Source organism: Onychostruthus taczanowskii, unplaced genomic scaffold, assembly GCF_017590055.1.
Source record: "Onychostruthus taczanowskii isolate IOZ18803 unplaced genomic scaffold, ASM1759005v1 scaffold46, whole genome shotgun sequence".
NCBI classification, from domain to species: domain Eukaryota; kingdom Metazoa; phylum Chordata; class Aves; order Passeriformes; family Passeridae; genus Onychostruthus; species Onychostruthus taczanowskii.
Window position 1 is genome coordinate 6,212,346 of NW_024502125.1, and position 13,466 is coordinate 6,225,811.

The 13,466-nt window shown below is 37.9% G+C and overlaps 1 protein-coding gene across 2 annotated transcripts in view; it reads right to left on the bottom strand.

The window, feature by feature from the left end:
* SV2C (synaptic vesicle glycoprotein 2C) overlaps window positions 1-13,466 on the bottom strand; it is a 77,118-nt gene that overhangs the window by 45,625 nt on the left and 18,027 nt on the right. For both annotated transcript variants that reach the window (XM_041414657.1, XM_041414656.1), the window contains exon 2: window positions 10,287-10,467. In XM_041414657.1, coding sequence (XP_041270591.1) covers window positions 10,287-10,467 — 181 coding nt within the window. The remainder of the gene's footprint in view (window positions 1-10,286; window positions 10,468-13,466) is intronic.

The following is a 13,466-nucleotide window of genomic DNA, read 5'->3' on the forward strand; positions in this document are numbered from 1 at the left end:
TCTCACACCAAACAACAATGAGAAATAGCCTTAAAAACCTCAATGGACCTTGAGAACTCTTCTAAGGAGCAAAGATATTCCTGACTTGCTGAAGTTTTAACTTGTGCTTGGTACTATAGGCATTTTCTATTATAGAACTAATATGGTATCTAGTATACTGAACTAGTTTATGCTAGCAGAAGCATAAACCATCTTTCAAAGACTGGGGCAAGACAAGATCAGACTATCTCCAACTTCTTCCTTCACTCTCTTGTGAGGATTCTTCAGATCCTTCAGCCACTACTGCTATTTATGAATTAACTTATCAAAAGTTAATATTTTAAAAAATCCACCAATAAATCATGCAACAGCTACAAGGAAGAATATAATTGTTACAGTTTTAAAAAATAAAACTTTGAATAGGCCCCATCTTGCACGCATACAAACTCTTAATAATTCAGTGCCTCCAGGTGAGCCATTCCATATTTTTAGGGAAGGAATAAAATTTGATTCTCAACGTTTTTGTATTATAAGTTTGAAAGCAACTGCCTCGTTGTTGCCTGCCAACATTGTGTGAAATACATGGTGGCATGCACAGGAGTGAATTTCAAGTAAAATTAAAAGCAGAACTGCTACTAATTTTTCAGTAGGAAGACTTCATTGTTTGTTTTAAAAGAAATGTTATTTTCCCACAGGATACAGAGTTAAGTCTGCTTCTGCAATGAATTTGTATGATACAGTGGGCTGTTTACTGTTGCTGTGTTTGTAAATGATATGGCTCATTGTCACCTGTAGAAAATAATTTGATATGTGAAACTATATTCTTCTCTGATGTGTCTTCCTGAGCAGATGAAAAGCCCATGAAAACTGTGGGTTTGACTTGAGAAGAACATTCATTCTAAAAATAGGAAGGAGTTTAACTTTCCTAAACACAAATTATTCAAACAAGCTGAAGCTTTTATATCTCATCTCTTATTAATTTTTGTTATCTCTTCAGTTATCCTAACCAAAGCAGTGGATGTAAACATGTTACCCACAGATAACAGAGAGAAGTCCATGCACTACTTCCTTAGGGGTCACAAAATATGTATCTTGTTAGTATGTACAAAAACTAAGTACTTTTTTTTATATCTTCACAGATAAATTGTGTGGAGTCTGAACATTTTTTTAGAAGATTAAGAAACCTACAGATCTAAGCCTCGGGGATGATGATCATGAGTGATATCTGTCTCCTGAATAACACATTCTGTAATGAGGCACAATCTAATACCAACAGGAAGCAAAACTTCATTGAGCTTGGCCCAAAATCAGGAAATAAGTTCTCTCACTCAATAAGAATCAGACTTTTAATGTGAAATAAAAGGATGCATGTCTTCAGCCTTGATTTTTTTGTAAATATGTAGGAATACATGCAAGAACAGCACTAAGAAAATAGCAGGAACCTTTTCCTACTGCACATATTGTTCATACGTGGGAGAACACCATAAATGTCAATCAAAAGAATGATCAATAATGATATTTTCAGTTATTCTTCATCTTATGTAATAAACCTCATCAGAAGTAGGCAGAGCAAGAGAGAATGCATATTTATGTACACTCTCAGTTCATGTTTGTTCTGTGCAATTGTGAGAAAGGTGAAGCCAAAAGGACATTAAAGGGGTGCACCTTAGGAGTGTGGGATTCAGTGAAACAGACAATAAGCTAAGATACATTTGCATTTTCTTTGTTACAAACAAAGATGTTAAATGTCTGCTAATCTACCTTTAGAGCTGTGATTTGTCACAACAGATTTTGGCAACTGCACAATGTGGCAGCTGGGATGAAAACACGTCTGTGAGGCATTCAGAAACCTCTGGCTTCAGATAGAAGTTACTGTTTATTGGCAGATTCACTAGCCAAAAGGGCTTGAAATGCAAAAGCATAAAAGGAATAGAGATAATTAGGAAAAAAAGCCCTTACTGAATACTAAATATACAAGGTAGGATGGTGTTCTCCTGAAATACCTTGTCTTCCCTTTCAAACTTGAACAACATCCAGACTAAAAATAGATAGTGTCTGTGTGAGATGGCATTTGCAAGTTGTCACCTTGTTATTTGCTACTTGTTAAAAAGTGATAGAGCTCAAAACACAGGTTCAGAGATTTAGAAACAGCCCATCACTCCTTGTCCTTCCATTCAGTTGCACATAACAGTTTTCTTAACAGTTTTCTACCCCAATACCATAAGCCTCATTGAAAAATATTTCTGTTGCTTTCCTTTCAGAGCTGCCATTAGACCAGCAAAATATTTAATGGTGAGCAAACACATCGACCTTTTCCTTGAGAACTGCTGGATAAAGACCTAGAAAACTGCATCACACTAAAGACTGAGCTTTGTTGATCATTGTACCCATTTTTAAATACAAGTGTTTCTTTGGACTATGAATAATAAGGAAGTTTTCCTGCAGGTACATAAGTGGCCTGTGTGCTATTAATAGCAAGAGAGTCCTTGTAAAAATGATTCACATGATAATTTACTGAACTCTACAGTAGTCAGTTCTGATGAAAGATGAATAGACAAATAAATAATACATTCCCTGTATTTACCCAACACTATTTAAAAAAAATCAAGTTTAATTTACATTTAAGTATATAATAACAAAGAATTTGTCAGATATGTCAGATAAATTGCTTTCACAAATGCTAGTATTGGTAATCACAAAATCACTGCTAATTAATTCTTTCTTTTGTAGATTTTCTTCTTGTTTTTCATTCTTCAAGTTTTTACTTGAAAGACAAACACCATAGTCAGTGTCTGGTATAGACCACCAAAACAGGAAGAAAAGGCAGGTGAAATAGTCTAGAAGCAGCTGGGAGAACTCTCACAATCACTGGCCATTGTTCTTGTGGGGGATTTCAACCTACTGATGCCTGGTGGAAAAGCAACAGAGAGGAACTAGTCCAGGAGGTTGCTGGAGTGTATGAATGATAATGCCCTGACAGAGCTGGTCAGGATGTCAACAAGGCAGGGCACCCTACTGGACCTGTTGTTTGTGAGCAGAGGAGGACTGGTGGGTGATGGGATATCATGGTTGATAACTGTGATGACAATATTACAGAGCTTTTCATTGTCAGAGAAGTAAGGAAGGTTGGCAAGGAGAACATGTACCTTGAACTTGTGGAGGGCAGACATGACCCTGTTTAGAAGCCTGGTTGAGAAAGTCCCTTGGGAGGCAGTTGTGGTTGGCAAATGAGCCCAGGAACACTGAACATTCTTCAGGAATGAAATCCTAGAAGTGCAGGACCAGGCTGTCACCACATGCTGAAAGCTGGACCAGCAGGGAAGAAGACCAGCCTGACTGAACAGAGAGCTGAACTCCAGAGAAAAACAAGAGAGTTTATGATCTATGAAAGACTAGGAAGGCTACTCAGGAAGAGTACAGGGATGTCATGAGGTCATGCAAGGAGAAAATCAGAAGAGCCAAGGCCCAACTGGTTCTTAACCTATCTACTCTGGTAAAAGACAAAGAAACTCTATTAACAACAATAACTATATTAACAACAAAGGCAGGCTAAGGAGAGTACCCAGCCTTTTTCACATGAAGGAGGAAGCACAGTGACAAAGCGTGAAAAAAAGACTGGGGTCTTTGTCTCAATTTTTAATAGTCAGAGCAGCTGTCCCCAGGGTACACATCCTCCTGATCTGTGAAACAGAGAGAAGAAGCAGAATGAAGCCCAGATAATCCAAAGGGAAATGTTCAGAGACCCACTACATCACTTAGATATGCTCAAATGTTTGGGCCTGGATAGGATCCACTCAAGGGTCCTAGGGGTGCTGGTGGAAGTGCTCACTGAGCCACCTTCCATAATTTACCAGCAGTCCTGGCTAACTGGGGAGGTGTCAGTTTATTGGAGTTTGGGATATATGATGCCCATCTACAAGGAGGGTTGGAAGGAGGATCTGGGGAACTACAGGCTATGGTGTCCAGGAAGGTCATGGAGCAGATGAGCCTACACCATCAGATACAGGAGGCACATATAGGAGGACAAGGGGATGAGGCACAGCCATCACGGATATGGTTTGTGAAAAGCAGATCCTATTTTGTCTCCTTCTATTATAGGATCACCCACTTTGTGGATGAGAGAAAGTGTGGACGTTGCCCAACTGGACTTTAGTAAAGCCTTTGACACACCTCCCAAAGCATTGCCCTGGAGAAATTGGCAGCCTATGACTTGGACAGTTGCACTGTTCACTGGGTGAAAAACTGTCAGGCTAGCTGGGCCCAGAAAGCAGCTAATGGAGTTACCAGGTAATGGAGTTACCTCCAGCTGGTGGCTGGTCACCAGTGCTGCTCCCCAGGGCTCAATACTGGTGCCAATCCTGTTTAATGCCCTCACTGATGACCTGGGCAAGGCATCGAGTGCACCCTCAGTCAGTCTGCAGGTGACACGAAGCTGGGTGGGAGTGCTGATCTGCTGGAGGGCAGGAAGGCTCTGCAGAGGGATCTGGGCAGGCTGGATCAAGGCTGAGGCCAATGGTGTGAGGTTCAGCAAGGCCCAGTGCTGGGTCCTGCCCTCGGGGCACAGCAACCCCAGGCAGTGCCACAGGCTGGGGCAAAGTGGCCGGAAAGGAGCTGGGGGTGCTGCTGACAGCGGCTGAACATGAGCCAGCAGTGCCCAGGTGGCCAAGAAGGCCAATGGCATCCTGGCCTGGAGCAGCAATGGTGTGGCAGCAGGGCCAGGGCAGGGATTGTCCCCTGTACTGGGCACTGGTGAGGCCACATCTCAAATTGTGTATTTAGTTTTTGGCCCCTCACTACACGGAGGTCATTTTGATGCTGGAACATGTTCAGAGAGGGCAGCAAAGTTGGCAAAACTTTTGGAGCAAGTCCTAAGATGGACGCAGATCAAACCTGCTGACCCGCCCACATATCAGATCTGGAGGGTGTTCACTGTCTCGAAACTAAGAGGAGTGGCTGAGGGAACTCGGGGACTTTCAGCTAGAGAAAATAAGAAAAAAACCCATATCATTCTCTACATCTACCTGTAAAGAGGTGTAGACAGGTTGGTCTCTCCTTTTCCAAGTAAGAAAAAATAGAGTGAGAGGAAATAGCTTCAAGCTGTACCATAGGAATGGCACAGTAGGAAAAATTTCTTCATGGAAAAGTTTGCAAAACATTCTAACAGGCTGCTCAGGGAAGTGTGGAATGTCCATCCCTGGAAGGTTTTAAAGTATGTGTAGATGAGGTGCTTAGGAATAAGTGGTGGACTTGGCAGTATTAGTTTGATGGTTGACCCCAATGACTTTAAAGATCCTTTCCAACCTAAATTATTCTACAATTCTATAATTTTTCTTTTGTTTTTTGGTTTTTTTCTGTTGTGTAGTCTCTCTTTATTTACCCTTGTCTGGTCTTTTCCTCCCTTTTTTCCCTTTTATATAATCTTCCTTTCCTCATAAGAATGCTGTCTTCTCTTACAGAAGGGAAGAGAAGGGAAGAGAAGGTTTAGGGAAGACCCCCTTCTCTCTGAGAACGTCTCGTCAAGTTTTACCCACGTCTGAAGCTGCAAGGACTGAAACAAAGCAATTTGTGAAGCTCAGACATTGCCAACTGCTTACTTGGCTTCACTGAGAAGTGTATATCCCTTTTGGCATAGCCTATCAGCTTTGAAGCCAGTCACCTGCAGAGCTATTCATTAGCTCACAGTGTAAAAACACTGATAGCCTTGGGAAGGACATAGCTGGGTGCTGGAGAGGAATCAGAGGCAGAAGATTACAACATTTTGAGAGTGAGAGAATACAAGGTTCTTCATGAAAAAGCAGTGGAACAAGTGGATATGAGGAAGTAAAAGATAAATACAACATGATACTAAATACTGACGACATAAAATTATGAAAGCTGCATGTTGGTCTAGATCTGAAGTTTCTGAAGGAACTTCTTGTGTAAGCCAAAAATCTTGTCCTGTTTCCACATAGTCTTCATCTCTGTTGCAACATTTTTGCAGTTGTTATGTATATAGAGTGCCTGCACACCCTTCATGTCATAGTTTCTAAGGGGTGCATATGCAACTCTTAAGTTGTTTTGCCACTAGACATAGTATACAAAACTGCTGGTAAAAGTCGGTGTGTGGACTTACTCAGGTAACCCCTCAAAACTGCAAGTTACAAGAAACTACATTCACAGTTTTGGATTTTTGCTAACTTCTGATTCCCTATGAAAAAGTGAAGAATTTGAGAAAATATCTGAATTACAAATTTTGTTCTACCATAGTGACACCAGCACTCTGTGGTAGATCCCAATAATATAGAAGGAGTACTGCAGGAAGGTTCAGAGATTGTCTAAGGAAGGATGAAGAAAACTGTCTGAAGGTAAGTCTCAGATTCAATGAAGTATATTCTAAAGCAGTCTGGGAAAAGAATATTATGTTAATATATCTTAAGAAAGGCTTTTGTTCACAAGGGATAACAGGCAGGGGAGAATCTTCTTAATAGCTTTTACTTAAATCAGTTAACAACATCTAACGTGTATTTCCTAATATTTCTGTTGGTTTGGAGAAGAAATTTGGCCAAATTGGCAGTTCTGGCAAATTGAAAGAAATCTTTGCAGTCTGGAAATACTGTGTGGTTTTAAAGTAGGACAAATTTATTTAGCATTTTTTATTTTGTTTAGAAGGAAGAATAACTTTCCACCAGAAGCAAGCATATCAAGTTGTCTGAAAAATTTCTAAATTGTAGTTCACCTCAGGATATTTATTTCAGCTAGTTTTCACCGTATGAAAACTTTGGTTTCTTTCAGAAGTAATATTTGGGCTGGATAAGCACGATTTTTTTTCCCCCAAATTGTATAACCTTTGCTTATCTTGAAGCAACAAAATGAAATTCAGTGGGATAAGACAAATGTGTAGTGAGGTTTTAATCATCTTATTATAAATTTTGTTGTACTTTTAAAAAATTGCATCTAAAATTGTAAGTATCAAAAATATTAAACTAATAGCTTAGATTAATATTTTATAAAAATTGGACAAAACTATGTATCTGAGAATAATATTTCACAATGGTAGTGCTGAACAGACAACGGGCTGCAGCTTCATTCAGGTTAACAGCTGTGTTGTGAGTCATGCTCTGTACCAGAGAAACCTTTCTTTGACATTTTCAGACAGATACAGGTGCTTTTTGATGATAAATATTTGTACCTTCCCCAAATGGCTAATGATGAATACAGCTCACAGTTTCTTTTCTAGATCTTTTCATTTTGTAGGAAACCATGTCTAAACCCTCCTAGACCTTTATCAGGCTTTTGGATTCAATATCTGTTTGAGTTTTGATTTCCAATTGATCAATGGAAGAATCACGGTTCTGATATTATTTTCTAGAAAAGGAAATTACTTTGCAGTCTTTCCAACATTTGTTCATTTTTTTGTCTAGCCTAAGCTTATGTTCCAGAATTTTGTATGTCTCAATACTCTTTATGCAACAGTATCTTGATATTATTTATACTGTTTGCATTTAAAATCTTTTTCGCCTGCAAAAGTTTTACTAATTTTAGGTTTTTTTCAGGTTAAAAATGAGGGGGAAAGTATTTGAAGGGGTACTTTTTTTCCCCCTGAATATTTTACTTTTATAAACATATTTTCACTGCAAGCAATTATGGGGAGACTATATTTTATAGTATTTTTTAAATAAATGAAATCTTCTGTCAGATCCTGATTTTATTTTTCATCTTTCCTAACCATTTTTTTATTTATCTACAAGATAACAGAGCAGTTTAAATTCTATATACCTAAGTGATTTTATACAATTTGAGTACTTCTTAATAATTCAGTGATCTTTAATTAAAAGAAATTATCCAGATAATTCTCTGCCCCTTCAGAAAACTCCCACTCCTCTCCAGTCTGAGTAACAATACTATTTTGCCTTTAAAACATATAGTTCAGTTCTTTCCTTAAAATCATTCTAATTCCATAGTTGGGCTATCTGAATCACACAAAATTACTGTAACAAAGCATCTTCCCTCAAAAACAGGTACAGTGGAATGTCATCGAGAAACCTAGGGAAAACATGTGCCTTCTTCCAAAGGAAACCAGAGACCTGGTTACCTGGATATGGAGAAGGCTGAGGCAGTCAACAAGTTTTTTTTCCCCTCAGTCTTCATCACAAAGAGCTCCACTCACATCAGCTGCAGGAGGTGAGGCAGGGGAATTGGAAGAATGACAAAATTCCACTGCAGGAGAAGATCAGGCTCAAGAACATCTAAGTAGCCTGAAGGTGCACAGGCTGATGTGACCTGATAAGATACATTGGTGGGTTCTGATGGAATTGCAAGACAAAGTTTCTAAGCCACTATCATCCATATCTGAGAAATTGTGGCAATTTTGTGAGGTGCCCATTGACTGGAAAAGGAGAAACACCTATCAAAACAGGATTTTCCTCATTTTGAGGGTCTGATAAACAGGTTTCTAGAAACCTCATGGCTTTCACACTGCTACCCTGATATAATCTGAAAGGGATTATTCAGGGGGAAAATCCAATCTTTGAAGAAAATATGAGCCAGCCATGAAACTCGCTCTGCAGTAATTGCTATGAGGAACAACTCTGCAGCTCATGCTGTCTTTTTTGTTGTTGTTTTTTGATTGGTTTGGGGTTTATTTATTTTGGAGACTCCATTTAAAATATAGTACATGGTGACAAATTATCTATGATCTGCTCATATAGCTCTCAAAGATGAGGACTTTGAACAGAGTGGGGAAAGTGTAGGATAAAAATATGAAGCCCATGCTCCTTCAAGGATCATTAATCATAAGATGGGTACACGAGAGAATGTGGTTGCCAGTCAAGGACATACATATATTACAAGGAAACTGCAGGCACTGACTCTTACTGCAAAAGCTCCTGGACAGGTGTGGAGGAAATGGTGCAGACAAGTTTATCATGAGGCATAATAAATACATATTTTGCAGTATATCCCAAAAGGGACAATTTCAGTTAAAGCCATTTTAGGTCTGCAAAAAACCAAACCTTTATAGCATAAGGGTCCAGACCTGTCCCAGGGAATTGGCCAGGCTAAGCAGTAATACAACAAGCTTCTTGACTTTGCAGGATCACAGAAGAGTGAAAGTGTCATGCAACATGATCTGTAGTGTTTGTGCGTGGAGTAAAAAAACATAGCTCCTGGAACTGATGGTGATTTATGACAAGGGATTTTTTAAATTTTGGTTTTCTATGGGATTTTGGGGTTTTTAGGAAGTAGAATATTGCCATTTCTCCTTGTTGTCTTATAAAGTCATATCTGAAGATCTGGTGACAGACTAAGAGGTTCTTCTAACTAGATGACTCCTCACATTTTTCTCTCTCCTCTTGTCCTTCCATTCCTTTTCATAAATCAGTTTGAGACTACTGAGCGCTATGGTAATTTCTTATTGGTATTCATATTGAGCCCTAGCCTACTTCAGACCAGTTCAAAGGATTTCTCAAAACACAAATATCAAACAACAGCATTGCTGAACCATGGCTACATAACATAAAGGCAACAAACCATTAAAGAAATGGAGCTCATGTGTGTGACCTTGCAGCACAACTGCCTTGCTCTCACCAAATCCTGTCTGTTCAGCATACCAAAGACTGATAGTGGTCTGAATTGGAACTGTAATTAGGAGTCTTAATCTGAATCAAGCAATGACTAGAGGTGCTAAACCAAGCAGTCTGCAGAACAGTGCTCTTGTTTATCCAAGTGTGCAGTAAAGGTAGAGGTTTTCTCATAGCAGTTTACTTATCTAACTCCTTCTCTGCTCATAAAAGTTTAAATTTATAAATTTAATCACTGAGAAGTTATTTAAATGAAAAGCAAAGAAAACACAGGTCTATAAATTCCAATATTCAGAAAGAACATTTGACGCAATTTAGGATTCCACTTTAAATTTATCATGATACCATGTATTATAAACAATACTGTGCACACAAAGACATTAGAGATTTTACAAATATTATCAAAATCTTAGCGTACACCTGTGAGGAGAGTGTCATTTTGCTGACTGTCCAAGATGCTGTACATAAAGAAGCTGAGGCATAAAAGAGCTAAGCAAATTGATCACATTCACAAAACAAATCCTTTACAATATAAGAACAAACTCAATCTCACAGCTTTCAGTCTGTGTCTTTTCCCCAAAATTATTCTTCGCCTTCAGGTCGCTATTTAGGAATGTAGTATCTACCTTGCTTAATTCTCTCACCACAGATGCAGACTGTATTTCTACACTAAATAAATGTGCTTATGCAAACAGAAAACTTTTATTAACACACAGATTTGTGAAAATTAGCAAAACCAGAAGAGCTTACCCAAATCCAGAAAACAAGCGACAGAAGAGGAAGAAGCCATAGCCCTGGACAAAGGATGAAAGGAAGGCAAAGAATCCATTGACAGACATGCATATCAGGAGTGATTGTCTCCTTCCCACCTTGTCTGCCAAGCCTCCCCAGAAGAATGCCCCCACCATCATCCCAAGGTACACGATACTCCCTGTAATACACAAAAATACAAAGAGAGATGTTTTATGAGCTACATAATTGACCACAGCAAAATCAGTTAACCTTCTATATTTACAAAAATATTAGTATACAGATAATTTTATCCTTTCTCACTGAATAGAAATTTTATGCACAGTTTTGCAAATGTATGTAGAGAGAACAAATTTCCTACTGTCTTTTTCATCTGTTACCAGACACACTTAATATAAATATTAAACAAGGTGTGTCTAGCTAAAACAATAAACATGCAGGCAAATAAGTCTGAGTAGGAGAAAATGCCACTATTTCCTCAGAATTAAAATGAATTCATGTTAAATATCACAAAAAATTATTACTTCCCTTACAGATACAGTTTGTCTGAACATCTCTAGGGTATGAGCAGTCCTGCAGGAGATTAAACACTGGGATCATGGGAGTAATATGTGCTAAAAAAGGTTGATTACAAAACAAACACTTTCCACCTAAGATCTATAGAATCAAAGACATCCATCTTGATTGATTTTTTTCTCCCTCCTACATCAGTGTATTTCTTTCTCTTAAAAGTCAATGTCCTTTCAAAGCAAAATCACTGTAATATTCTTGACTTGTTGTTTTGGGTTTTTTTGTCATGTTCCACCCTCCCAATAATTTTGAATAGATACAGTTAAATTTATTAAAATGACATAGCAAAAAATAATATTGGGATGATATTTTTTAACATAAATTGTGTTTCCACATGTATTTTCTCACAAAAAGGTAAGTTGAAATATGTAACATTTTGATTGCTCACATCTTACCACATTGTACATAATTTCCTTTCCAAACACCCTGTGGAACATTTGACAAATATGTACAACATATTGAGCAGACTCTCAGAAGGAAACAACAATTCTCAAGTTTTGGACAGAATCACTAATATTGTAATTTGTTTGGTTCATGGAATTCTTTTTCCATCTAATTTCTTGTTGAACTTCTCAGGTTAGGTTTTATATATCCTGCATATTGCTACCATCTTCTAGAGGGCAGAAATTACTTACAAAGGTGCTAGAAGTAATTAAAATACTAGGAATCCTTATTATGTGTCTCGTTTTAATTAGTCTCAAGAATGGACAAATTCTCCAGCATCTCTACTGGACTCTTATTGCTGTGAAATTCTGGCCTCCAAAAGAATCGCCTTTGCCCTGCAGAAGGTAGTTGGGTAGCAAAGGAAGCTGAAAAAAACCTATTTAAATTCCTGGGCTCAGTTAAACACATATCAGTGTAGAGTTTACTCATCAATATTTCTGTTCTTGAAATTACAGATGATAACATATGAAGTGCTGACATCTGCAGGGTCTTATACACCCTTAATTGTCCCTGTTCCCCCTCATATTCTGAGCAAGTATTTTCCACTGCTATTGCCTTATAAGACATAAATTAAAGTAGGATATTTTTAAAATAGGATACACATTGTGTTATATTGTATATTCACAAGATTATAGAATCAGAATCATAAAGTGGTTTGGGTTGGAAGGGACTTTAAAGACCACCTAAAATTTCAATCCCCTGCCATGAGGAGGGTCATCTTCCACTAAATCAGATTTCTCAGTGCTGCATCTAATCTCAGGATAAGACAACAGATCCAATGCTGCTCATCACAGGAGAACTGCTAAAGGAACAAACTTGATAAGAACAACAGTTGAGTGTCTTCTAAAAACAATTTTTGTCAATCGATATTTTCTAGATGTTTCTGGGTTCTTAGACTTTCATCAAAGAATACTGATGATACTTATAAGTAAATCCAGAATTTGCAGAACAGCTAAGTCATCTTTCTTTACCTTTAGCTCAGGAAGGACACAGACATTACAATATTCTTTTTTGGTATAAATGTGTTTAGGAGAAGACATTTATTAGATAGTTTTTTCATTCTGATCGGAAATTTTATTCCACTACTTGAGATTTTCCTGCAAATGCACATGGCTAATATATTTTGTGGCCCTAAAGAGACAAAGATTGGTGGGTAATGTAGCATATTCATTCATCTGCTTTAAGAGCTCCCCTGTGGTCAAGGTTATTTTACGGTGCTGCAGGTGGATCTCTGCCCATAAGCAGTTTGGAAACTCCATCCAACAGATCAGCTGCTTGCTTGTCAATAGGAGTGGAAAGAATGTAGCAAAGATAGTCAAATAGCTACACTGCCAGCAGACAGATTTCAAAAAGGAGAAAATTTAATTTTTATTCTTACAGTGAAATTTATTAATTCTTTTCTGTATGAGTATTATTGGGTTTTCCCAATCAACATTCTAATATAAGAAATAGAGAAGACAAATTAAATAGCCTTTTATTTCTTTATAGAGATAACTGAAATATTTCTATGCAAATAGTCCTAATTTTACCAATTTACATTCCTTGTGATGCACAAATATATCAAAACACTTTGAACAATGAGAAAAAAATGCTTCCAAGCCTTGAGTCTAAAAAAAATAACCTTTCTTTTAGATGAAAAATCCTTTGGTCATTGTACTGTGTTTTTGGACTCTTATACTGATGTAATTCTCCTAAAGAACATTTGAAAGATGCTGCTAAAAATAATATTCTCATCCTGTCAATAAACTGCTATAAATAAGCTGCTCTCTGAGCTGCAGCATTATCTTTTTCTTCCCCATTATATTAACTTCCAATTTTTTTCCCTATTTGCCTTGTAGTCTCTGCACAAATCCTCTCCTTGACCAGAGATCTATAACCCTTCCATCCTGAACCTACTGCAGCTACCAACAATATATGTTTCAGTATATTTTCTGTCTTACTTCTATTCTGTATTTTCTGTCTCTATATTATAAGAGATTCATAGAATCATAGAATGGTTTGGGTTATAAGGGGTCTTAAAGCCCATCCTATTTCCAACCCCCCTGCCATGGGCAGGGACTCTCCTCACTAGACCAGATTTCTCAGTCCTCCATTCACCCTGGCCTTGCAAACTTCCAGGGACAGTGCATTCTCAGCTTCTCTGTACAATCTGTCCCAGTAGGCGAA